Source organism: Colius striatus, chromosome Z, assembly GCF_028858725.1.
Source record: "Colius striatus isolate bColStr4 chromosome Z, bColStr4.1.hap1, whole genome shotgun sequence".
NCBI classification, from domain to species: domain Eukaryota; kingdom Metazoa; phylum Chordata; class Aves; order Coliiformes; family Coliidae; genus Colius; species Colius striatus.
The window spans coordinates 73,401,346-73,427,909 of NC_084790.1; the positions used below are offsets into that span (position 1 = coordinate 73,401,346).

The following is a 26,564-nucleotide window of genomic DNA, read 5'->3' on the forward strand; positions in this document are numbered from 1 at the left end:
TGGTGATGGCCAAGGCTGTCTTTCTGCACCATCCCTTTATTGCACATTTTGTTAGACCAGCCAGATGCACTCATGCATGTTATCAGAGTTAGCAGGGTTTCATGCCCTCCAAAGGGTAACTGCTCTCTGCATCTCACAGCTACAGACTGATCTTTGCAGGCCTGTGTGTACCTGCTTGTCATATTGGTGCTGCTGGAGCCCAGAAAACCTCCAGCCTGGGGTCAGTGTGGGACACCGCACCAGTGATGATGCCAAAGAACGGTAAGTCTACACAAGCTTTTGCAGGCAAAGAGGAACTTCAATCTACCTAATACTCTCAGCCAAGCCAGAACTGTATGACTGGTTTTTGGCATGTGGGTGGATATGAGGTAATAACTCTAATGCAGACTGAAGTAGAGGCAGAACAATTTTTCCCCTATCTGCAAAAATCTCCTTAAACGTCCCTTGAGGACCCATTAGATGGGGCTGGGTTGCATGCTAGCACAGCTATACAGCATCTGAAATAGAGCTAGCTTGTCTCTACTGCTCTAAGCATGGGAGAGTGAGTCGATGCCTGCCTGTACCTCAGGATGCATCCAATACCAATTAGTCTTACAGGTACAGTGGATTTGAAGAAGCACACTGGATTTGCAGAAGACCTTAAGTGAGCTGTGGTTTCCACCAGCAAATAAACACTATTCCACTCCTGTTCAGATAAAAATCTAGCTGGCCTGAGAAGTAATTCAAAAGCTCATGTACACACTGCAGTTGCTTCCAGCCTAAAACCAACCCAGGGCCCAAGCTTGTTGAACTCTGTTAAATAGCTGCTCTTTGTAGTGCTGAGTGACACCTACAGAGGAGCTTTGAGGCTGTCACCTCCCAGTCCTGCTTCCTGTAGCTAACTGCAAATGGCAAGGCTCGTAAAGCTTCGGTAGACAGGTTGTTAGTTGCCTTATCCACCAATACTGCATGCATGGCACTGAAGTCTGGCACATCCCCCTGCTGAAATTCCCACAAAGTTTCAGGACTGGCTCCACTACAGCAAGACAAGCGTGTCTGCAGGGTCTGCTAATCTGCTCTCATAGTATGAGTATCTTCAGTTTCTCCATCAGCTCGTACCCTCTGTATATTTCCCTACAGTGGGGGAAGACATTCCCCACACAAGCAGCTCAAGAAGACCGTTTCCCACACTCAGAAGCCCATCTCTGTTGCAGTGTAGAAAGGACATCCACCAGTCCACAATGCTTAGCCAAATTGTTTGACTCCTATTTCACATCTTACAAGTACAAACGTCTTGGGCACCGAAAATCTTTCTGTATGACTTAATAGTCCCAAGCACAACATGCTCTGCATTTGCTGTTTCTCCATATAATGTTTGTTTGTTCTTCATTTAAAGCACACTGCTGAGAAGGGGACGCAATTCAAAACAAATTCTAAATGAGAGAAGATATAGAAAACACACATGGAATGTGATGTTTATCTCCTTTACTCATCTCCCTGACATACTCATGATTCATACAGCATGTAGTACACTCTGGTGTCCAAGTGCAAGGACCTACTGTACCAGGCACTATACAAAGAAAGAAGGGTGACCAAAATCCTTGTCCTGACTTGTTCAGAATACACAGGCTGACACCGAGCAGAGAAAAGGCAAACAAAAAAACATAATGATGATGTTGGCAAATATACTGGTTCTACCACCTACATTTTAGAAGGGGAAGGCAAGTAAGGAAGGAAAAAGTGTAAGGCAAATGCCAGCAAAATGGAAAAAGAGAAAATTGCAAGAGCTCAAGGCACAAAAAAAGATGACGGAAGTGTGGAAGGATCCTAGAATGCCAAGGCCAGGGACATAGCTCTACTACAGACCTGTCTGAGACAGACTTAATATGTGGTTTTGTTACAATTAAGTTTTGTGTGGATGTTACCATTTTCCAACCATTCTTAAAATGCTGTTTCTCAGATTTTTCAAGAGGAACAAGGTTTGGTACAACTATTTTGAATTCATGAGTCTCACATAAAAAACACAGGATTTTCAACCTAAAGTCTGCCCACAGGATACCACATTCTTACACTGGCAAAAATGCTGAGCATTTTGTCTTGGTTCCTAATCTGAAACTAAGCATTTTGTTTCTGAGAGCAATCAAGCTGTAAGTATGTCTAAGATCACAGTGTCCCATGGGAAACGCAGCCCTGCTTTGGACCTTGACTAAGAGGGGATGCCAAGGGTACCCAAAAGACCAAGGAATGTTGTTGGGCTGAAAAGGATTCGTGCTGGGATTTGTGCTGACCTCAAACACAAAGTTCAGAAACAAAATATTTCACAGAATCACAGAAGGGTTGGAAGGAACCTCGAAAGATCATGCAGTCCAACCCCCCTGCCAGAGCAGGCCACCTAGAGTAAGTCACACAGGAACTCATCCAGGTGCGTTTTGAATGTCCCAAGAAAAAAGCCAAACCAAAATATTCTGGCACTTCCAAAGGGATTTTTTTCAGTTTTCCATTAAAGAATTTCAAGATGGAAACAAGTATCAAGATACTAGGACTTTTATCATAACAAGAATCCCCATATTGAGTTTACCCAGGAAAGCTGTGGCAGAGTCATACTAATCTTCAGGAAGAAATAACTCTTTCCTCTCTCTCTCTCCATCCCTCTTCCTCCCTCAAAACCCCAACAAAACCACAATGACTTAAAACTGCCATCAGGCTAGCGAGAATTTTATATTAAACGATTGCCCTTGGCTACCCTGGCCCATTCAACTGAATTAAGTCAAAGGGGCTGCTGGCAGACTTAAAAATAGGGATGTGTTTAAGAGCTTTGCTGGCTTTGCTACTGCATTGAAAAAAAGGAAATTGGAGTAGCATCAATCTGGAATTGAAAATATCATCAATATCTCCAAGACACAAAATATAATTGGAATTAATAATTAATTTTGGTCTACAGTGCCTTGCATTAAGCTTAACTGAGAGCAAAGTGGGAAATTCTAGTGCTTTTTCCCCTTCATTTTATCCTCATGTGAAAACAGATTCAGGGATCGGAAGAGAGATGTAAGACACAGTGCTGTGCGAAGGGGCGTATCATACTAAGGGAACCAAGGAATAACTACACCACAGCACTGAGTGGACAGACACAGTGAACATGACATATGGGTACAGAGAGAATGCCTTGATAACTGTTCTACTTTGTATTATCACTTTGGTGATTTTCTGTACTTCGATTTTGTGACAAGCCTTCCTGCACAGTGCCATTAATATTTCTCCTCCCTTTAAGACTGTGGCTCCAAGCAGCAGCAATATTTCTTCCAGCTGTCTTCCAGGAGGAAAGGAAGACACCCCCATCAACAGTAGAAATCCACTGTGTCTACCTTAGTAATAGTCTCACGTACATTTCCTTGGTCTGTAATCTATTTTAAACAAAGGATGCCTACAGTGGCTCTTCTGGGCTTACTTTAGCTAGCTGGAGTCATCTTTAGGTTAATATGTCATTTGATCAATGACAGTCTGAGGATGAATCCATTCAGAAGCTTGGCAAAAACAACCCTTCTAAAACTTGCATTGAGTGATATGGTGAAAAATGTAATTGCATAGAACAAGCTAAGCATATGCTAGTTGTGTTCCCAAATAAAGATGGAGTTTCTAATATTACACATTTCTCTGAAAAAGTTTGTAGCTGCTGCAGAGAAGGAACAAGTAATACTCTATTTGAATTCAGGAAGGTGTTGTAAGAGAGAGAGTGGACATATGTTGATTTTCCGCTCAGACAAGCCACATGTTTCAGCAGCTACGTGCCAGATTTCCTCTCCTCCTCATTGTCTTTGTTTTCTCTTTCACTCCTACTTTTCCTTCTGATGTTCTCCAATGTAGCCCTGCAGGCTATGAACGTATACATTACAACTAGAGTTACAGGGGTCAGCTGAGGCACCATAGACAGCCTAAGCCTGGTAATACAGGAGACAAATTAGCACATGTGAAGACCATGGTAAGAGCACAGCTGGCCCCTGAGCTTGCCCATCTCTACCTAGTGCTGCAGCCAAAGGTGTAGCACAGCCACAGCCAGGGCTCTCCCACAGACAGGGCTGCCCTCTGCAACAGCCTGCTGCTAAGCTGCATCATACGTTTGGCAGGACTCTGCCACAGGGCTGCATTATATAGCTTCATCTTTAACCACTTAAGAAACATTTGAAAGTAACACAACTCCAGTAGTGTCAAAAGAAGATGCAAAATAAACATTTGCATTCCTCCCTGCTGTCCAGCCACTGCAGACAGCTGGGAGTGGTTTCAGGCAGGGTCCTGAAAGTCAGTACTCACAGCACCTGCAGCTAACCAGTGGTAGGAAGAGGAATTTTAGAAGAAAACTTGCAGCTACAACACAGAATGTGCTGCTATTATTATTATTATTATTATTATTATTATTATTATTATTATTATTATTATTATTATTATCAGTGATATTTTTTGAGGACCCTTCTTGGGTCCTATGCCATTCTGACATGCTCCAAAAGTCTTAACTATTTGCCCACACAGATGTGGTGTTACATCACTCTGGTTACTTTGCCGAATGCTCTACAGCAAGGTTCATCCAAGGGGAAAATTAGTGGGAACCATTTTACAAGCCACATCTAATGGGAAGACACAATGGCCATCAGCACACCATGGGACAGCAGAGGCAGTACATCTTCCCAACCCTATGTAGGGCTGAGAATTCCAGATGGGACCCAAAGCATCTCCTCCTCTTTCTGCAGAAAGCTGTGGTAGGGTAAGGCAGAATGCCTCACCAGAATCTGACTGTTACATGACAGATGAATTCAGGAGAGCAGAAGAAATCAGCAGAAAACAGGCTGTCATTTTTGCACCAGAGCTTAGAAACAGTACAGAACTTTCCAACAGTAAGTCCAAAGTCACTTTGAGGAGCTCCTTCAGTGTTTTATCCTCATGCAAAAAGCAGAGGAAGGTTCTGCCAGTACACATGCCACAAGAACTGTAATTATCCCCATGCGTTTTAATAAGCATTATATGCAAAGTCGTATTTTGATAGACCAAAATAGCTCTCATCCTAATTACAGATATTTGAAGCAGTAGATATTACTCACCTATTCAGAGCTCAAGCCTGTGAGCCACTAAGTAGTTTTAAACATGTTTGAACTCCTGCTGTGGATGGAGCCTATCTTTATCGACAAGTGAAGACCACACAGAAGTTATGAGCTTCATGCAGAATTTACTTGTGAAATCCTGTGGCCTATAATAATAAAGAGATTGGAACAGACAATAGACAAGGTCCTTTCTGTCTGGGAAATCTGGGAACCTGCTAATCTATATGGTTCCAGATGAGTCTATTACCTGAGTAAGCCTGTAACTACCACACACAAGTACTCCGTCATCTGCAGTTTTCAAAACAGACACCATATGCCCTGAGATACTGTCACAGCTGCCATTAACACAGAACAACAAGTTGCAAGTCCGCTGCTTCACCAGACTAACAGACATCAACAGACAAAATCATTAGCAATTAATTACAGGTCACTGACATTTAAAACCTGAAAGAATGCATATCCTAGACTATTTTAAACCAGCAAATACATTTTGATATAGCAAACCACAGTCCCGCTAGCTGTTGCCTGCTGCTGCTCTCCACCTTATCCCCCTCCCTCTACAAACTGTGGGGACTGTGCAGGAGTACTCCGCTGGGGATCAGCACCAGACAGTTTCCAACACCGTGCACAGGCAGCCTCCTCTGAAGCCCACGGGACGTGAGTCATCATCAGTGAGAGCTTTTCTGTTTCTTTCATTGGGCATTGGCTGGGCTGTAAACTTCGTTGTCAAAACAAGTAATTTCTAACATAAATACCCTCAGCTTTCACTGTTTTCATGACTTTGAAATGGCTAGATTACTCTGTACAGACAGAGCTGAGATGTCACTCAGCGTATCTCCTGCATCCATTATCAACAGCCCATATCCAAAGACAAATGCAACACGGAGATAAAATTAAGTTTAAAAATTTGTTGACATTGAAAGTTAAAAGTCCTATGACATATGTGGGTGGTACTGCTGAGCAGTTCCATAATCCCTTATATCTGCAAAGAGCCATATGATCCCTAGCTATCAAAAGGAAAAGAAAAAAGGGCAGAAGGGTATGAAACTCCAAGGCTGAATCTCAGAATGGCTAGGGATGGTCACAGTCCCTTCGACTGAAAGAAAATGTGCTTCTTGTCTTACCTTCCCTGCCTCAGGAAAGTCCTGAAGATAATTCTGGCTCACGGAGTCTTCATCTAGCTCTAACATTTTTACTGTTGGGGTTTTGGTGTGTTTTTCAATGCCAGAGTTAAAATTAAATAACAGCTACAGTACAAAAAAAAAAAAAAAAGGGTGGGGGGGGAGAGGGGAAGCAAAAAAAGGAAAAAGAAGTACTAGTTCATTGCTGTACTTGTGTTTGCATGTGCCCGGTTATACTTACTTCATTTATCTGGACCCCCAACTGTCCTTCCAAAACACAAACTAAACTGCAAAACAAACACTGAGAAAAGCCACGAACCGAGGCTGCCAGCCCACGAGCGACCCACGTACCATGCCTTCGGCTCGGGCCACAGGACTTCGCTGCTATCAAGCCACGCGCGGACAGACTCTCACGATCTCCTCCTCCTCCCGCTGCTCGCGGGGACGGGACGCGTCCTTTCCCTCTACTGGGGCTACAGATGCTTTCCCTGCTGCCGACGCGCTGTATTTCCACAGACGGGCTGTAAAAGACGGCGAGTGAGCCCGAGCGCTCGCCAAGTTCAGGGGCGCAGGCGGGCTCTCGGCGGCGGCCCCTCGGGAAGCCAGGGGCGTGCGTGGGGACGCGGCGGCCTCCGCCCGGGGAGCGCCGCCGGGCGACGCGGCTGATCCGCGGGCGGACACGCGGACCGCGGCGCGGCTGCCCGCCCCGAGGCGCCACCGCCACGTACGGGCCCGCGGCCTCGACACCCCGCTCCCGCGGCGGGACGGACCCCTTCCTCTCGCCGCCGGTACTTGCCGCGGCCACCTGCAAACGCGGGACGTGCTTCCCAGGCGGCCGGGGAGCCCGAGCGGCAGCCGCTCGCCCCCGCCGCGCCGAGCGGCCGCCCCGCGCCCGCTCACCCCCGCTCCGGCACGCAGCCCGGAGCCCGGCGGGAGGGAGCTGCAGCGCGGCGCCGCCGCCTCTCACAACTCACTGACCCGCGCGGGCGGCGGCGGCGCGGTGCGCTCCCAGGCCCGCCCCCGCACGGCACGGCTCCGCACTCGCGGGGTGGCGGCGACGGCGAGACAAAGGCCCGGTCTTCCTCCGCCCTGGCTTCCTCGTTAACATGAGGACGCGCCCGGTGGCCGGCGCCGAGCTGCGCGGGAGCCGGCAGGTAGCGAAAGGCGCCCGTGCGTCGTGATGTTAAAGAGCGCCAAGCCTAGATTTAATAAAACCCCAAACAACTAAAAACCTTCCCCATCTCCCCAGACGTGAAAAAGCAATTCATGAGTTGTCACAAAGAAGTTAAAATCTCAAAATATCCGTTTCTCAGTAGTCCGAGGGAAGCTTTTCTCAAGCCTGCTGTGCCTTGACGCTCACGGTGATGCCACTGAAAACGTCCAAGTTGCTGAAACTCAGTTAAAGCTGCATCTAAAATGTCAGCTCTCAGCTCCTAATGAATAACCTAAAGGGAACCTGGAGGCTAATATTGTTGCTTGCCGAATTACAGTTCTCCATTTCATAGGCTTTCTCAAGCAGCCTTGTTTTCTGTGTTCAAAAATAAAAGCACATTGCAGGGATGAGATAGTATCTCTTTTCCTATATTTCTGTAAAATTGCTGTGTCCTGTTGATATATTAAAAAAACAGGATGTGCTCCAGTTTTGCTAGAAGCCTAATCTTGTAGAGGGTTTTGTCTTTGGTCTCTTTTCCCTTCAGTAGAGGGAAAAAAAAAAAAGCTACCTATCTTTGCACCCAGGTGTGTGTTCAGACACAGGCGCTGTTCCAGGAAGAAACAGAAGCTGCATACAGGTGCAACCTGTGTGTTCAGATGCAAGAAGAGGGCCCAACACTGGTGGATGGAATCAGTCTACCTTGGCAGGAGGCTGTTGAGTTGAATTAAGCAGAAATGTAGATGTTCACTGGAGTGGGAACATTAATAAAATCATTTGGAACCCAGCCATGCAAAGTGGTCTGCAGCAACAACCCTTGCCACCGTGGCGACCTTGTTGCAATTGTTGTCTCACCTCTTATTGAAGTAGAAGTTTAAAGACACACCTTGACTTTTACACACACAAATCTATGTGTATAAATGTGGTTTCTGACCACTTTTTTGACTTTAAGCATCTGAATTTTGTAGTGATGCTCTCAAGCACCTGTCTCCAACTAAGCAGACTGTTCTGTGAGAAGCAAAATTAGTTAGCCTGGTTACGAGTGGATTGATGTCCCTTATCCCATAAAGCTTCCTTCCACTAAAGCAGTGTGACTTCTTGGCATATTTGCTGTGATTTGCCTTCTGGATGAGAGATGTTAAATGTCACAGTCAGTACAGAGCTACCCTACTGCTCTTTGCTTGGGAGCAGACAGCTAGCCAAAACGTGTGCTGGCTTTGTTTAACATGCTTTTCCTCCACTAGGGGACACAGATGGAGAGATTCCTGTCACCTTCCCAAGAGAAGATCTTTGGGAAACTTGTAGCAATATAATAACTGAAAGAAAACCCCAAAACCTGCAGCTGGATCACTTTGTTGAACTGGTCTCTGGGTTAAATATTCCTAGGAAGGAGTCAGAAAGAGGAGAGGGGAAGGAAAAAAAATGGACTGATACATGATTATATGGTCCAAGTCTCATTTCTTTAGAAGACAGCCTGAAAATGTATGGTCTATAGTAAGATGCTGAATTAAAGCTGAGAGTTTTATATGCTCTGATCACCATAGTATCTAGGTGCATGCCAATAATGCACGTCATGTGGTGTTCTTTCATCTTCTTCCCAGGAAGCTGTTTCATTGCAGTAAGATTTGTGTGTGTGTAATTGGGCGGATTTATTTTATGTCCTGTGCATAGTTTTGATCAACAGTGTACACACCAGAAGGTAACAACATGGGAAAACGTGGAAAGTCTGTTATGCCATCAGCCCCTGCAGTTCATTCCCTGGACAAGAAAGACACCTGAGAGTATTTGTTTCCTGGAGGAACTCATTTCACCTTTTGGATATCCTGGACACGTGTCACGTATAACCCGAAGATAAAGAACTATAGTTTTACCTGAAATGCTACAAGACAGTGGGTGGTTCTATTGTTCTTAACATGTCTTTGCCAAGGGAGACAGTGCTTAGTTTGAGTTCTCTAATTGCTGAAACTTTCCTGTTCAGGTGTATCACATGGCTCCTGACCTGCCCTGCAAGAACCTCCTGCCCTCCAAGGTCTAGCAATTTCCGAAGAACAGGACAGAGCCTTCTTGCCAGCAGGACTCAATAGAAATCAGATATTTGTGCAGTACAGACCACAGTTGACTGGAATGTGATGCTCTCACTGAGAAAAAAATTAAGCTGTGATCTTGCAAACACTTGCACATGTGGCTTTGTTTACTTCCATGTGTTGCTGCACTCCTAGTTAATGCAGATGGCCATGTGATTAAAGATGAATGCATGCATAAGACTGAAATGGAGTTTAATACTTTTGGAATTGGCTAAGCCTATGCACAGATTTTTTTGTTATTTTGAGGAGTTAGAGGCTAATAAGAGAGATTAAAAATACAGTAAATACGAGGACCATATTTTATGAAAACATCTTTCTTTGAGGAGCTAGGAGGGAAACTGAGATTATGTGTTACAGGCCAATTTGGATGGGAAGACACTGTGCTAGGGGTGCTACACTCAACAAAATGAGACAATCCCTTCTATGTACTCTGTGTAATTTAAGGACACAAATAAAGAGTCGGAGAAGTAGAACATATAAGCAAGTAAGCCTGGTGGATATTTGTTATTTATAGTTGCTGGAAGAAGACAGGACTTTCTGTATGTGCTTTTTAATTGGCCAGAAATAGGAAATAAGTTCATCTTGTATGCGAGCTCGTTTCTTTACATTGCAGGGTTAGCACATTATGGAGCTTTGAACTCCTGCCAACATTCACTGTCAAAAGAGTAAATTGCCAGTTTCCACAATGTTGCATATGTCTCCATAAATATATATTCAGCAGGGGCATATGTCTTCTGGTTTTAATACTTTAACACATTTTATTAGAGATGCATGTGCTAGGAGCTTGGTGCATTTATTCTGTTCAAAAAGAAGAAAAACTCACATTTAGGTATGATACGTACTTTCCTGTTTTGGGGAAATGAACGTGGCAGACCTGCTTGTCATGAGAAGTCTAGTTAACTATTTGAGGTAAATAGTTTTAAAAATTTGAATTTAACACAGTATTTTGTCCATATGATCACAAAATCCCATGACTATTTTTAAGGCTGATTACGTCAGCTGATGCTGAAGTACATCTCTGTCTATCTATGTAGAAGATGTGAACTCTCAGTGTTCACATGTGAAGATAGTCTTTGCCTTATTATTCCACCAAACAGGGCTGCTGGCTTCAGAATAGTAGGTGGCCTCCTGGAGTTTTTACTTCAGTATTTTGTGTTCCTCGGAGAAGGTAACAGAGAAGGGAATAACATCTTCAGCACCACAATCTTGACACAACCTAATTTTGCAATGAGAAACTGTCAGTAGCACCAAAATGAACTGTCAGCCTCTTCCTCATCACCTTGTTCTGTGGTGCTTTTAACTGGAAATGACTACAGCACAGCTCCTTCTCTGAGGTGTGCCACCAACATTCCATATTGATGTGTTTCCACTTCCTATCTTTGTGTCCAAACAGATGAAAATTGGGCTTCCGCTCCCTGAAAAGAGTAGAACAGTGTAATCTTCTCAGATACTGCTGGAAGGTTTTGGAAGTATATTCCATGTTTTGGCTTTGGAAGGACAGACTGGTGTTTGCAGAGGAGTGGCTAGCAACGATCTCTCCATACCATAAAACATTCACCCTGGAGTCCAGGCCTGTTCCTTGCACATGGGTCTACAACAACCTTTGCCACATACCTGAATCTGCTACTTATATTGACAAGGAAAATAAGGTTGATGCCTGCACAATATGGGCTTGAGTTTGATCACACACTAGAAGAAGAGCTGGAAGAAGCAGCAACCCATTCTCTCTACATTATATGCCACTAACACCTGCAGCCAGAACAAATGGAAAAACTCCATCTCACTGATAAAGGCTATACCATAGACAAGAGCTATTACAAAAATCCCATTAACATTCACTTTACAAAATAAAGGGGCAAAAAAATCTGGCACTGGCTGCAGAAGAAATCCTTCATGGTCTGAATGAATAAGGAATGAAGGATTCATTATTTCTTATATGATTAAGAAGTTTGCTTTTAGCTTCTTTTTTTTTTTCCTTCCCCAAATAGACCTCATTAAAAATAAAACAAAGGCAAATTGCTCTCTGATGACTATTCCAGCCTCTGTCAGTGATGTATATTGCGAAATGGTACAAGTCCACATGAACCTCTGTCCTCCATATCTCTGAGATAATAATGCTGTATTTTAGAAAAGCGCTTGAACTATGGTTGACAAATGCTATATATCTGTTCCCTTATTACAAAACCTCAGTAAGGAAAAACCTGAGCCCTCTGAAACCCTCTCAGATTACAGAAGGAAAGCAAATGCCACTTGCTTGCTGATACAGATGTAATTCAGACCTATTAACATTAACTTGTGGTACAGTTAAAAGTTGGACTGTGGCATTATTAATTGCAGGCAAAGTAAAAGTTTTTGTCTCTAGGGTCCTTTTATTCTGTCAATGGTGATGAAAAGCACTGCAGTTAGGGCACAGTTATGCCGCAACACACAATTCAAGTATTTTGACTAGTTGGAAGTTTTGCCTTTTTTTTTCCTCTCTCTTTTTTTTTTTTCTCATGTAGGTAAAGCACCACTCTTAATGCTTTATTGGGTTATTCAGGTTCTGCCACTTACTCCTGAGGAGTTTCAGCCACAAAAAGAATAAATTGATTACTAAAAGTCAGGATGAGGGTTCTCCTTTAGAAGTAACAGTTGTCTGTAATTTCAGTTTTGGATCAAGCAGGTACCAGAATTGCTGATAAGAATCCTTAAACAGGTTTAAGGAGATGTTTCTCTTTAGTTCATGCAAACCTAGTAAATCCATCCTGCTTGATGCCACTGTCTTTCTGCAGAGCTTTTGAGGAATGTGAAGTGCTGTGAAATTGAAGTTTCCGATTGCAGAATATAGTTAGGTGACACTTAGTTAAAGCTCTCTGCGATACACATGACACAACTTTCTCTCCTGGGAACTCTTAGATACTTTCGGACCCATTCCTGAAAGGACTCAAGTTATTGGACAAGAAGAAAATTTTGATTTCTCAACACCCACGGTCAGAAATATTTCATCTTGCAAGCTATATTAGAATTGGGTTACAAATGATCTGTCAAACACTAAACACACTGTAAGATGGGGCCACATAGGAACCACTCACATTACCACAGCAAATCAACTGGCTTTAACCATAGTCCAAAAGCTAAAGTCCAAAATGAATCCTAGTGAATTTCAGTTTGCTGTTCTAACTGGGCACTATGTCTGGATTCTCCCTTTTGTGAAGACACATCTGTCAAGTGTCCCTGTTTGAATTCCTTGTGATGAGAGAAGGTTGAATATTACTACAGCAGAACAAACACAAATTCAGTAGGTGGGGATTAGTTTCTAGTTTCTGTGTAAAACAGATCTACTAAGTAGATTAAAAATACCAACACCTTCTCCAGTGCTTATTATAGACTACTGAACTTAAAACAGTTGAGTTTCCCTTAATGTCTTTCTCCTCCTCCTGAAAACATGTTTAATTCAGGCATTCTCTCAGTTTACCTCTCATCTCTACACTGCCAGGGATGTACTAATAGAACTGCAGTAACCCTTTGTAAAATGGCATTCTTGCCACACAGTAAATGGATTTGCAGTTGTGTTGCAGGCAGAACTGAAATGTGATGCCTTTCTGTCAGAAAACCTAATGACTGGACTTGATTACCACAGAACTCTAGCCCATGGGACCAAACAGTGTTCCCATAGTATCAGAAAAATACGTTTTCTCTGTTCAATGGATTGGTAATGATGGAGAATTAGGCCACAAGCAACCATAAGCAGGGTGAATGACCATATGTTAGCATGAGTCTTTTTACGAACACAACTGGAGTCCAAGGGAGAAGTCCTAAATCTTGGGCCATGATATTTCTGAAAGACAGTCTCAAGGGTTTCTTACTTTCCTTTTTCACTCTGAAACCAGTAGCATCCAGAAAGACATGTTTAGAACCAATAACTACCATTTTCATTACAGATTTAGTTCTTTCATCTCAATTCTAATTTACCCTCTTTTCTTCTTGTGACTAGTACTAAGGAATTCAAAGTTTGCTGTAGTAGATAAAATAGCCTTAAGTGCAATGTATGTTCATCGATTAAAAGAAAAATAAACTACCAGTGTTCTTGTGTTGGTAGTGGCTGTATCAAATTCTGTGATTGTCCTATAGATATGACTCTGGTGCAGTGAAAGTGTGCTGTCTTTAATCAAGTGTTCTTTTAACTGATAGGAAATATTCCCTTCTCCATTTCCTTCAGCACTTAGGGTAGACTCCTAGACTTCTCCAAGGAAGTCTCTTACAGACCTACATCTTACATGTACTGACAAACTTGAAACACTGTGGTGGGCTGACACTGACTGGATGCCAGGTGCCCACCAGAGCACAGCCTCTTTTGCACATCCCCCAACTCCAGCGTGGGGTCCTCTCCAGGCTACAGGTGGATCTCTGCTCCCCTGTGGCCTCCATGGATGCAGGTGCAGGGCCTCACCATAGGCTGCTCCAAGGGCTGCAGAGGAACCTCTGCTCCAGGCTTGGAGCACCTCCTCCCTCATCAACCTTGGTGTCTGCAGAGTTATCGGCACCAGTTCTCACTCCTCTCTCTTGGCTGCATTTGCCCAGTTTACTTTTTCTCCCCATCTTAAAAATGTTATCACAGACGTACTACCACTGTTGCTGATGGTCTCAGCCTTGGACTGTGGTGGGTATGTCTGGCATTGCCTCTATTAGATACAGCAAAAGCTTCCAGAACCTTCTCAAAGAAGCCACCCCGTACCTCCCCCACTACCAAAACCTTGCCACAAAACCACATTTTGCTTTACCTGCTATTATGGAGCACCATTTATTCTGTCAATGGAAAGTCAGCCTATGATACCAGCATGTGTATGGTACAGAAAAGGCTGCTGATGGTGCAGATGGGCTGGACGATTAATACAAGTCCCTTGAGGTTTTTAAAACACTGGCACCACACTTTCTAAGAAACTTTCTAAGGCCAGATAATGAGTACTGCTTTTTCACACAATTTGTGTTGCACCGTCCTTTCAGATAAACACTGGAACAGCTGCATTTTCTTCACTGGTTTCCACCACTTTTCAACTCCAGCTTCCTAAGCTGGTCTTCAAATTTTTGTATGTCTACCTGATGCTTCATTAGGAACTTCCCATTTAAATGAAAAACGGGTATGTCATATTTGTATTTGTCATACCACGCCGAGTTCTCTGGAAGGGTAATATCCACCTCCTGCAAAACAAACTGTGACAGAAAAGAAGTATGTTAGTATCCACTGGACGCTAAAAGCCACTAAGCCCCACTTACTATCACTTTTTCCAAATGATACTATTATCTTCTTCACAAAGTTGCAAACTCTTCTATCAGAAAAGGCAACAGTACTTACAAAAGCAGTGGTTTTAAAAACTATTGCGACAAGGTATACATTGGTTTAGTTTGCCAGTACTTAATTTGAGTAGCATTGTCGCAAAATGCTTTTGGATAATGAGTTTTATGGAAATCAGTGCTGGAATTGTCTTGAAGAGGTCATCCATGAAAGAATAACAGATGCAAATAAATCCAAGCAATTTGCTTCTACAAAGAGAGAATGCTGATTAACTGTTCTTTCTATATAGAAAATGTATCAGTATTGTTATACATTACCCTTCTCTTATATGGCTCAAGCACTTCTTTTGCTTCATCACATAGAGGACATGGTTTCTAAAGGAAAATATTCAGACCAACTTAAAGCATACATTAAAAGAAAAGGATCATTTGTACTGTAAAGTAACATACACAGATAAGAGGGGTCACTACTGTCAAGGTGGGTTCCCTCCCCTGCACCACCCTATCTTACTGCTTTCTAAATCCTTACTTTATCAGTGCAGCATGGATGAAAAGGAAATCAACCGTCCAGCCACGGAATTTAATTATTTCTCATTTGCATTATTTTTGTCATGGTGAAAACTATAACAGTTTTCAACTGCTTTTCTAAAGGCTGATTCAAAGGCATGGTTTTGAAGGTCATGCACAGACCCCTACATTTGCTCAGCAGCAACGAATATTCAAAGCATAGCCACGATCAGCTGAAAACAACTGTGAATACAAGTCTTGAGAAGAGAATAGATAGAAGGGGACTGAGGAAGTCACAAGAGTAATTTTTAATCTATTTCAGATTGAGTCGCTAGAGTCAGTTCAAACAGCAAAAGGAAGTGATTTAAGATAACCCATCTAGTTTTGCCTGAAGGAAATAAAGCATGATCCTCCAATGTGCAGAGCTGGGAAGTTAGCAGCCTCCAGTAGGGAGAACTGGCAAACAGCTGCAGTGTTTTGATCTGTAATGGAGTCAAAGACAACCCTTCATTTTTGAAAACTCCCTTGTGTTTCACTACAGTTGCACAACTGACTTCTGCTGATCATGCATCATGATCATCACAGTGGTATGCACCTGAAGAAGCGACTCCCATGAAGGCAGCATATGATTCTATGTTGCTTCATTGCTTGTAATGGCAGAATTTAGCGTGTAATTCGCACAGCAGAGTATACAGTGGTGGAGCAGATGGCTCTGTCCCTCTGCCATGCCTTCTGTCCTTCCAACTTAAAGTCTTCCTAGGGTGTGTTTAAACATGGAGCTAATCTGAAACAGCTATTTCTTATTTCCTGTATGCAACTCAATTTTGATTAAATACTCTACTTTTAATTCACATCTTAACTAAATCATCTTTCCCACATAGACAACTTCTTATGCTCTGAAAACCTATGCAAGACGTTGAAGATCAACAGTGATGTGTTCTTGATAGTTCCTGTTGCTTCTGGAGGGACTGAAACACCTAATATGGGTGACTAAAAGGAAAATCTCAGAATCCTGCGGATCAGCTTTATAATATGCCAGGCTCGTTAAAGAAGGATGTGCTTGGTTCCCCTAGGCTTGTGGACAGCTTGCTAATGTAACAGTCTATCCTGATTTCATCCTAGGATAGTTAATTTTCTTTCCAGTAGGTGCTACAGGGATGTATTTTGGGTTTACCCTGGAGAGAATGGTTATTTGCACAGCATCAGGACCTTTCCTTCTTCTCACCCTGTCCTGCCAGTGAGTGGGCTGGGGGCAGGGTGAGGCTGGAGTGTGTATATTTTGTGCACTATTATGATACTTTATTCTTCTTACTGTTACTATATTTTAGTTTAATTATTATACAGTGCTTATCTTAACCCATGAGTCTTGATTCTCCTTTCTGATTCCCCTCCCCATCCTGCAGGAGCTGTGGGGAAGGGGATTGAGTGAGCGGCTGCATGAGGCTTCGCTGATAAAATTTGTATTACTGCAGATTTTTCACAAGAACAGTGCAACAGTAGGTCCTTCACTTCCTTTATGTTAATTTGTAATAGGGCTGGATGAATAAAGCTATTTTGGACAACCTTCTCTCTCAGATGTATATTACAGTGGCAAAGGGAACTCTTACTGCTCAGGTAGTAAAAATCCCTTCCCAAAGTGACATGTGCAGTGTTGATAACTAGATTTGTTATACAATACACACAGTAAAAAGGACAGTTTTATTTCTTCAGATAATTGTCATTTCCGCTGCATACTTAGACTGCAGCTTGGTTGTCATTTTAAGCTGGCCCTGATGCTGAAGAAATCTTCCTGTCACTGCTTCTTTTGTGCTGGCATGAGAACTGAAACGGCTGCACAGTAGAGCCAGACAGGAGAATTGATCTGAGTTAAATAACCTCACAAAAAAAAAAATTATTTAAGCTGGAGCTGTTGTTGCATGAATGCTTGTGTTGGCATAAAAGGAGCCTGCGAGGGGAAAACCATTTGGCAGTGCTAGCTTCTAACAGTTTGAATTGGCTGCAGAAGTCATAGCTCCCTCCTGCCCTCTGGTCCTCTTTTCTCCTTATTTTTAGAAACAGGAAGGACGAAAAAAAGGAGTTAATTAGCATAAACTAAGAGTACAGATTAGATTTATTTTAAAGTAGTCTGCATTTTTCTTTGCGAGTGCCAGTGTATCAGGCATGAAAAACATTGTAAGTTAAAACCACATTCTACAAGAGGCCACTTGAGAGTACTTGAACTCTGCTATTAGAAAATTTAATTTCATACAATGTCTTAGTAGTTTGAAATTTTAAGACACAAAAATCATACAAAGAGCTTTTTTTCCAATTATTAACCTAAAAGTAGGCCCATTATTCCCTACCTTATCAGATTTGGATTATGAATGAGTTGATGCTGAATCATGCAGGGGGAGAGAGAGCTGTAACTTTAAAGTATGGTTCATGTAGCAAGTATTGCTCTGATTAATAAACAGATGGTGACTTTTAATTTTTCTAACCTATTCATACAGTATACAGTTTAAACAGTCCTTCATGGCTAGGGATGGAATGAACAAACACTGTGCAGGAGGACGAAATTATTTTAATCACATCTATCTCAAATACCACCATATTGATGTCAACATTTGCAGCCCTCTGCATTTCTGCTTATTTCCCTCTTGAAGGCTACATCAACCATACAAATGCACAGTGTGCCATGCTACCTCAAAGTTCAGAACACCTCTGCAAATAACACAGGCTCCTGATGACAGAGCCTATGGAAGGTGACAATTCAAAAATGACCATTCCCGCTCAGCACATTTGTTTTCTAAATATAGTTAAGAATCCTACCTGCTCATGCCACAGAAAAACCTTTGCCTGCCTTTTATTCCTGTTAACCATTACATAGCCAATAAAGCAAAAAATGAGGGTAAAGCACAATGTACTTTTTCCTGGTTCACTACCAACACTACTTGGATATATTTCCAGTCTCACAGGTATTGCTGAAATTAAGCACAAGTGCTTCAAGGAGCCTCCTCTGGCTGTAGGTGCTTGTCCTGGGTAGGTTACATTATGACAAGTCATCTTTATTCTCCATTCCCAGGATGAAACACTAGCAGTTAGAGAAAAACTTTCAACTAGTAGACAGACTGTAGTGTGACTGAGACACAACTACGTGGAAATTTTCCTTTCTTGGTTTTAACTACTTGCTTGCTACAATATGAGAAGGGCAGTGCTGTGAAGCCTGATGTAAAAGACATCCTCAAAGTAAAATATCCAATACCACACACATTTGAAGAGGACAGAAAGCATGGCCAAGCCATTTCACCTGGGATTCATGTAGATCAAAGCTAAGATAAATATGCACTGTAGCCTAGGTTTATTCCATAAGGAACTTTTACCTTGGTGAATAAAGTCAACATCGGCTTATTTGTGCTGTCTGAACAGAGTTGTCTTCCCAGCAGACTGGATGAATGTCTTGCTAGCTGCAGTGCCCTGCTCAGAAAACAAAGCACCATCGTCCTGCTATGGCAAAAAGAAAATGTTTAATAGTTTTGTGGCAAGTTTTAGCTTAAGTTTGTCTTACATAAGATAAATGCAATACTTCAATTGCAGTTCTAAAATACAACCAACCACACCATTTTCCCATGATTTTTATGTTCACAGTATCAACACATTAATCAGAAAAATAGTTTATTATGCAGCAGGCCAGAAACAATGCATAGTTCAAAAACTGTAGTTCAATTAGAAAAAAAAAACCCCAAATCCTATATTTTCTTGCTGAAGTGACTCTCTTAATTTCACTAACACAAATGAATTACACTGTTTCAACCACTTAGATGCCAGTAAGAATTACATGGTATTAACAAAATGCAAAGTGCTGTGCTTTGAACCTCTGTAATCTTGCTGCAGTGCTTGACGTATTCTACTTAGTCAAAATGATTCTGTCAAAAAAGTAATCTGTACCTCATCAGAATATTTATATAATGCTTTCTGCAGTGAAATAAAAAGCTACAACCAAGATAATTTAACTTGGTAATATTAAAAGCATGCACATTGCCCTGAGCCGTTCCTCCAACACCAGGAACGGCACTATGAGATGCTGATGGGCTTGTGATTTCTCTGGGAATGTTTAAGTAAACTTAATGTTGTTTAAGGGTGCCATAGGGGAATCACCTGTTCATAATAACACTGGTAACAACATCACTTCCTCCAAATTTGTGTCTTAATGAGACCTTTGCAAGGCATTTTAGGACTGAAAGGCAAAAAACAGAGGCAAAAGGGAGATTGCACAGTGACTATCAACAGACATGACACTTAACATCAACAATTTACACCAGGAAAATCAAGTCCATTTTACGTAAAGTCAAACTCCTTCCTCTCAAGCTTCCGTTCAGGTATGACTTATCCACAGCTAACCATGACCACACAATGTAATGGCCAGGTTTAAACAACTTAACTGTGTGCAGAATTACATTGCAACTGCTAAGCATGTTTTTAGCATGTTCAGTAAAAAACAGCCTTGTGCATTCACTGAATCATACTCATATTACATAGTTTTAAGAGAGACAGTTTAGCCAGCCTAACTGCTAAGGAAGAAGAAAACATTGCAGTGGATTCTAAACTCAAGGCTACTGACATGGCACTGCTCCACCAGCCCTACTGCATTGTTTCCAAAAGTTTCAACAGATTAAATGCAAAGAAAAGATATTACCCTTTGAAAACGATAAACCAATTACCGAATTCAGATGCTAGGAAAGATTTCTTTTCCTTCCTTTGGATCACGTAAAAATAAAGTTGTCTAAAATAAGAGCACTCTGCAATGAACAATATTTTGGTTTACTGTTTAGTTTGGAACAGAAAGGGTTCTTAATCTGTATGTGTCAGGCTTGACACCAGCAAGAATTGACTGCTGGGGCAGAGCTGTACTCTTGCTGTCACTGCAAAGTTGCAAGTGACTGGTACAGCACACATGCCATCGGTCATAGTCCTTGGCAGCTACTGTGTTTGTTTTACTTAGCCAGGTGGCAATCCAATTGTCTGAGATTTTAGATAATAAATACAAAAATGAGCTTGGAACCTTTTGGAAAAGTGTAAATCTGCATGACTGTAAATAGCCTCAGTCATATTCAGAATTTTATGTCCACAGTAAATAGGTGCCCAGAATGGATTTGTTTTTGGCACAAAAAATTGCAGCATGTCAGCCTGCTCACATGCAAGATAAAAATGCCAAAAACAAAGAGTTTGCATTCTGGCAAGTTTTTAAATGAATGCTTTGATTGCCAGTAAAGCAAGCCAAACCTTATGCCTTCAAAACAAGGAAAATATCCCCAGATTGTTCTGTGAACATAAGAATGAATAAAGGTTAGATTTCCATGTCATCTTGTTCCCCCTTATATACACATATGTGTGTAAAATAGCTCTACTTCTCTCCTTTATACTCTCTTTTTTGATTCTGCACACCCTAGTAAATTTGAGACAGTGGACAACTCCTAACCAAACCACCAACTGAAGGGGAATGCATAAGGCAGTATCAGCACCTAAGCTTCAAGATCTCACAAAAAGAAACTAGCACAATGTCTTACTTCCTTAGCAATCTAAAAAAATTATAAGCAACACCATCTTTGGAACTGAGGAGCAAATCTTCATTGACTAGTACTCTGCTGATTCCAGAGGTAGCATAAGATTAGTTGGATGTTTTTATAACTTCAGGAAAATAGAGTCCTGGCTGTCAATTTATTCACCTATTAGAATGATAATGTAATTCCAGTTCAGAAAAGACTCAAAGTATTAATCCTGACTTATAACACACCCCCGGTCTCCACCTGGGCCCCACTCATGCTCTGCTCTTCCATCAGCATAAAGCAGTGCGAGACATCCAGCCCTGAGGGAGGTGAAACACTGTCAGATGGCATCAGGTCCATACCATGCAGATGATACAGCTTGGCTTCCCTATGCTTCTAAAGTCCACAGCTGCCAGACAGCATCATTAGGAGGAGAGCTGTCAGACCTGCTGCATTTGACCTGGGCTAAAACACAGTGCAACTTCAGCTTCACAGGACTGCAACAAAGGGTCAGCCGCCATAGAACGTTGCTTCCAAATCATCAGAATTTACTAATCTTATTTGATTGGATTAAGTAAAAATGTTGTGGATAAAATCAAATGGTAGTGGTTTTGCAAAACCACTGAAGGGCTCTGGTACTCTGGTGGGTTAAGTATATTTACTATTGAACAGGAGCCGATGAACACGAAGCAAATCTACTGCAGCAGCTTCACTTTTCTGAACACCATCCCAGGGCCAGACAGGTGCTTAGTGCATGCACGCTACCATCAAGTGAACAAGTGGATTTCCCCTGCTTGTTCCCCCGCACAGGCTTGCTGGCCTGTGTTAAGCAGAGCAATGCTTCTGGAATGCAGAGCTCCAACCTCAGAGGTCACTTCCGTGCCAGTTTTATGACTGACAAAAGGGAAAGCATCACACAGATGCCACATGTTACTGGCATCCTGCCCACATTTCTATCATATCGTCCTTTGCTACAAAGAAACTAAAACGCTAAAGGCCCACACAGCCTTTCAACATGATTATTGTGGAGCTCTCCTTAGCCTGCCCTCAAGTGATTATAAATATTTGTCTGAAGAACAAAATTAATACATAAATGTAAATAAGGCTGCTTGAAAACTTCAGAACTTACCCTCCCCTATACTATGGTGCTACAGAATGATTTAACAAATGATGCTTCTAAGCCTGGACTTGGCCTGTGCCGTATTTTGCAAAGCCAAATTGGACTCGTTTTCTGTGAAATAATTTCCATTGCCTAATAAACCCTCATCTGATGGAAAAATAAAAGGTAGCACTAAAACTAGCCATTATTTAGATGAGATAATTACCTGCATAAACCTTATATTGGCATAAATCAAGTAAAGACAAGTATGGCTGATTTTCCCCTCCAACTATGTACCTTCTAATGATGCTATTTAGTCTTAAATAAGCTCCTCTTCAGTCACCAGTACACTCTTGCACTGTGGCTGTGAATGTTTTATATCCATAGTTATCAACCTATTTGGACAGGATTATGTCCTGTTTTCTATGGCCTTGTATACATATACAAATGGATGAAATGATTATGAAATTACAGGTACTTGTCTTTATACACTTTATGTACACGTAGTATTTGATTTTGGAACCCTAACCTGAGTTTAACAGAAGATGGGGATTGTCTGGACAAATCACACCTTTTTCTGCAAGGTAACAAAAACACATCAGAAACGTGGAAGTTGGTACAGTGAAAATGTCCTAGGCATCTTCTAGCTATTTGTTTTAAGGAAACTTTGTAAGTATCTATTAAACTGACTCCCACTCCCCAGTGTCATCCTCATTCTAGTGTGACAAAGGAATAACAACTGAAAGAGAATGAGGAAAGCACGCAGATATAAAGCTAAGAATATGTGCTGAGGGCTTAAGTCAGTGGTGGTTTGAAACATCCTTCTCCTGTGTCTCTCATTTGAAACCAGCTATGGTCATCAAGAAAACCAAACTTGCAGTGCCACAGCAACAAAGGATCACATCTCAGTAGGGATACCAAACCCTTTACTTATTGAGATCCCCACAAGGCTTTTACCCCACCAGCCTTTCAGAAGAGGCATGTATAATACAGGAAGATCTTGAACATCCTTTTGCAAATCCATGTAACTCTAAAGGTCTTTAGGGAAGGATCTGATTTTGCATCAATGCAAAATTCACCACCAGTAATACCACCTGTTTCTATGAGGTGATGTTATATTCCAATCAATGCGTATTTCTATACATTTTCTCCTCCAAACTAGAATAGTCTGGGGTGAATGCGATAATCTACTGCATTACATGTCAGAAAAGATTTAAAAGTATAATTTCATCCTAACATGCAACAAGTTTTGTTTAGCGGTCACTCCTGATATATTCATTCTAGATTCTGGTCCAAGGCCTGTACTCCAAATTTCAGATAATGTAAAAGAAATCCAACAGGTAATGCTGTAGTGGCCATTTCTGAAGACTGAGGAACTTGGACATATGAAAAGCTGATATCATAAAGTAAAATTACAGTAGAGTTTAGAAGCCTGTTTTAAACATCTTCGCTTTAAAGCTTTCCAGCTAAATGATCCATTACCCCCAAAGGGACGTCCTGGGGGCGGGACAAACCGGGTAAATCTTTTGATGGTGTTTTCTGAATCGGTATCACCCTCTACAGACGTACGGCGTCAAAGCCCTCTAGGGTACAGGGCGCCGCAAGCCAGCCGGAGCCAGCTACGCGCGCTTCTGCCGGCGGCGTCGGGCACCGCTCGTCGCAGTGTGCCGCCGCCTCGCCTCCTCTCCCTCTGCCCGGCTGCCCTCCCGCGGCGCGGCCACCTCGACCCAGGCCCGCCGCCGGCGACCCACCGTGTCCCCGGCCCGCCGCAAAGCCCGCAAAGCCCGCCGCCCTTCCGACAACGGCGACGGGGAGGCCCCTGCCGGCCGCCCCCCAGGCCCCGCGGCTTCAGCTTGGCCCGGCGCTCAGCACCGTGTGGGCGTTCCCCCGGCCAGGCCGAGGACACTGACGGGACCCCGCGTCCCGGGCCGTGCCGAGACTGCGGACACCCACCTTTGCGCGTCACTACCGCCTCCCGCCGCGGCCGGCCAGCTGGGAGGGCCGAGGGCGGGGCTCGGCTCTGCGCAGGGACGGCCCGGCCTGGCGGGAGGCCGCGCCCGCCGCCTCTACGGCGCCCCCTGGTGGGCGCCTGCCCGCGCCCGCCCTCCCTCCCTCCCCTTCATCCCTTCCCTCTCTTCCTTCCTTCCTTCCCTCTCTTCCTTCCTTCCTTCCTTCCTTCCTTCCTTCCTTCCTTCCTTCCTTCCTTCCTTCCTTCCTTCCTTCCTTCCTTCCTCAGCCTGAGAGCCGCAGTGTGGCCCCACGGCCGCTTGCAGCCGTTTCCCCGGGTTCCCCTTTGCCACAAGGCCGCTGTCTCTTCAAGAGCGTTCCGTTCCCCTTCTTTCTGTGAGGCGCACCGTCCACCGATCTCCCCGGCGGGACGTGGATGTCATCCCAGGGCGGCCAGCCCTCCTCGTCGTCGCTCCCGGCTTCGCAGGTGCTAGGGGCACGGTCAGAGCTGAGTGCCCCTTTTTTTCTGCTCGAGAAGGTTTCTGACAACTGCCAGACTCTGTGCCGCACTGAAATCCCCTGCTTCTCTCACACCCTTGCTTATCAAAAAGCAGCCAGCTGCCTCATCACCTGCCCATCCATCCCGCAGTAATGTGTGGGACCTGGATTTTGGCCACTCATACAGGCTACCTCTAGATACAACGGAAAGAAAACCCACGTTATTAGAGTCTGTCATTAAAGCACAGAGTCACAGTACTGAATGCACATAGGGATCATAAAATAAAGGTACAAGGAAAATAAACTGGGAAATTGCAGGCAGCACAGGTAGAGACAAATTTCCCCTTAAGCAAATGGCCAATCCTGCAGGTTTGGTGTTTTTTTTTTTTTCTCATCCTGATTCTGTTGGCTTCAAACAGAGTACATGGGCTTTAATTTAATTCCTTTCCTTTGAAATTGCAGCAAGTTTAATGTAATAAAAGAAAGCAATGGATCTCAATTGTGTTTTTGACAGAACATAGTTCAGTTTTAGTGAGACTTTCCACTTCCCCATGAATCAAGTAGCAGCAATGTAGATACAATAGATTTTTATTAAACATGTGATATGTCAATTTTTTAATTTTTACCTTTTAAAATTTAATACAAGCAGCAAGTATAGTTGTGATAGAGTGCAATGTTGGGAGAAACAGTGGGAGACTACAGACATCTGTTTGAAACACAATACTCTACTGTTTTTGTTAACAGCTGGAAGCATTACATGGTACATATGCTAATCAAGTTAGAGGGTGGTATGAAGCTGGGAGCAAATGAGTATTTTTAAGTATGTGAATAAAACCAAATTAAATTTGAAATAGGCTCAAATTAACACAATGCAATTCAATAAAAGCAGAAAAGAGATTAATTTAAGGAAGTTATCAAGCTGACAGTTCCAGGGAGAACTCTTTCTCTCCTGAAGTGCTACATTAGTGGCAGAAAGATGTTGAGGGGGAATGTGGGCCTGCTGCTAAACACTGAGGGTGCCCTGGTGTCTGAGGATGCAGAGAAGGCCGAAGTACTGAATGCCACCTTTGCTTCAGTCTTTACAGCCAAGGCCGACCCTCGGGAAGCCCAGTCCAGCAAGGATAACAGGATGGCCTGGACAGCAGAGGACTTGCCCTGGGTGGAAGAGGTTAAAGACTTGTTGGCCAAGCTTAAGGCTCATAAGTCAATGGGTCCTGATGGGATGCATCCTAGAGTGCTGAGGGAGCTGGCTGATGTGATTGCTAAGCCTCTCTCCATCATTTTTGAACAATCATGGAGAACAGGTGAGGTGCCTGAGGACTGGAGAAAGGCCAATGTCACACCAGTCTTCAAAAAGCTCAGGAAGGACAACCCAGGAAACTACAGGCCAGTCAGCCTCACCTCCATCCCTGGAAAAGTGATGGAACAACTCATCCTGAATGGTATCACTTAACACATGAAGGAAAAGGTGGTTATCAGGGGGAGTCAGCATGGCTTCACCAAGGGGAAATCCTGTTTGAGCAACCTGAGACCCTTCTATGAGGGCATAACCGGCTGGCTAGATGAGGGGAGAGCAGCTGATGTCATCTACCTTGACTTTAGCAAGGCTTTTGACACTGTTTCCCGTAACATCCTCATCAGAAAGCTCAGGCAGTGTGGCTTGGATGAGTGGACAGTGAAGTGGATCGAGAGCTGGCTGAATGACAGAGCCCAGAGGATGGTGATCCATGGCACAGAATCCAGTTGGAGGCCTGTGGCCAGTGGAGTTGCACAGGGATTGGCTCTGGGGCCAGTCTTGTTCAACATCTTCATCAATGACCTGGATGAGGGGACAGAGTGTACCCTCAGCAAGTTGGCTGATGACACCAAACTGGGAGGACTGGCTGATTCCCCAGAAGGCTGTGCTGCCATTCAGTGGGATCTCGACCGGCTTGAGAATTGGGCAGAGAGGAACCTCATGAGGTTCAACAAGGACAAGTACGGGGTCCTGCATCTGGGAAGGAACAACCCCCTGCACCAGTACAGGCTGGGGATCAAACTGCTGAAGAGCAGCTCTGCAGAGAGAGACCTGGGAGTCTTGAAAAATAAACTAAGCATGAGCCAGCAATGTGCCCTGGTGGCCAAGAAGGCCAATGGCAGCCTGGGATGCATCAAGAAGACTGTGGCCAGCAGGTCAAGGGAGGTTCTTCTCCCCCTCTACTCTGCCCTGGTGAGGCCTCATCTGGAGTCCTGTGTCCAGTTCTGGGCTCCTCAGCTCAAGAGGGACAGGGAAGTGCTGGAGAGAGTCCAGCGCAGGGCC

At 43.4% G+C, this 26,564-nt stretch overlaps 2 protein-coding genes across 4 annotated transcripts in view; both read right to left on the reverse strand.

The window, feature by feature from the left end:
- Nucleotides 1–6,670, reverse strand: part of LOC104562009 (E3 ubiquitin-protein ligase MARCHF3) — an 87,492-nt gene extending 80,822 nt beyond the window's left edge. Inside the window, exon 1 of the mRNA XM_062018559.1 lies at nt 6,539–6,670. The gene's annotated coding sequence lies outside the window, so the exon portion shown is untranslated. The remainder of the gene's footprint in view (nt 1–6,538) is intronic.
- Nucleotides 6,671–14,083: 7,413 nt separating this feature from the next.
- Nucleotides 14,084–23,820, reverse strand: CZH5orf63 (chromosome Z C5orf63 homolog). Of its 3 annotated transcripts, none has more exons than XM_062018929.1 (4): nt 23,774–23,820; nt 18,559–18,679; nt 15,011–15,067; nt 14,084–14,611 (listed from the first exon to the last, which is right to left on the reverse strand). In XM_062018929.1, exons 2-4 carry the CDS (start codon nt 18,673–18,675, stop codon nt 14,432–14,434), a joined length of 354 nt encoding a protein of 117 aa, XP_061874913.1. In that variant the 5' UTR covers nt 18,676–18,679; nt 23,774–23,820; the 3' UTR covers nt 14,084–14,431. The 3 variants fall into 3 exon arrangements, with proteins under 3 accessions (XP_061874913.1, XP_061874911.1, XP_061874912.1); XM_062018927.1 differs by having other exon boundaries at nt 18,559–18,682; nt 23,774–23,811; XM_062018928.1 differs by lacking the exon at nt 23,774–23,820 and adding an exon at nt 23,572–23,650 and having other exon boundaries at nt 18,559–18,682.
- Between the last annotated feature and the right edge of the window lie 2,744 nt (nt 23,821–26,564).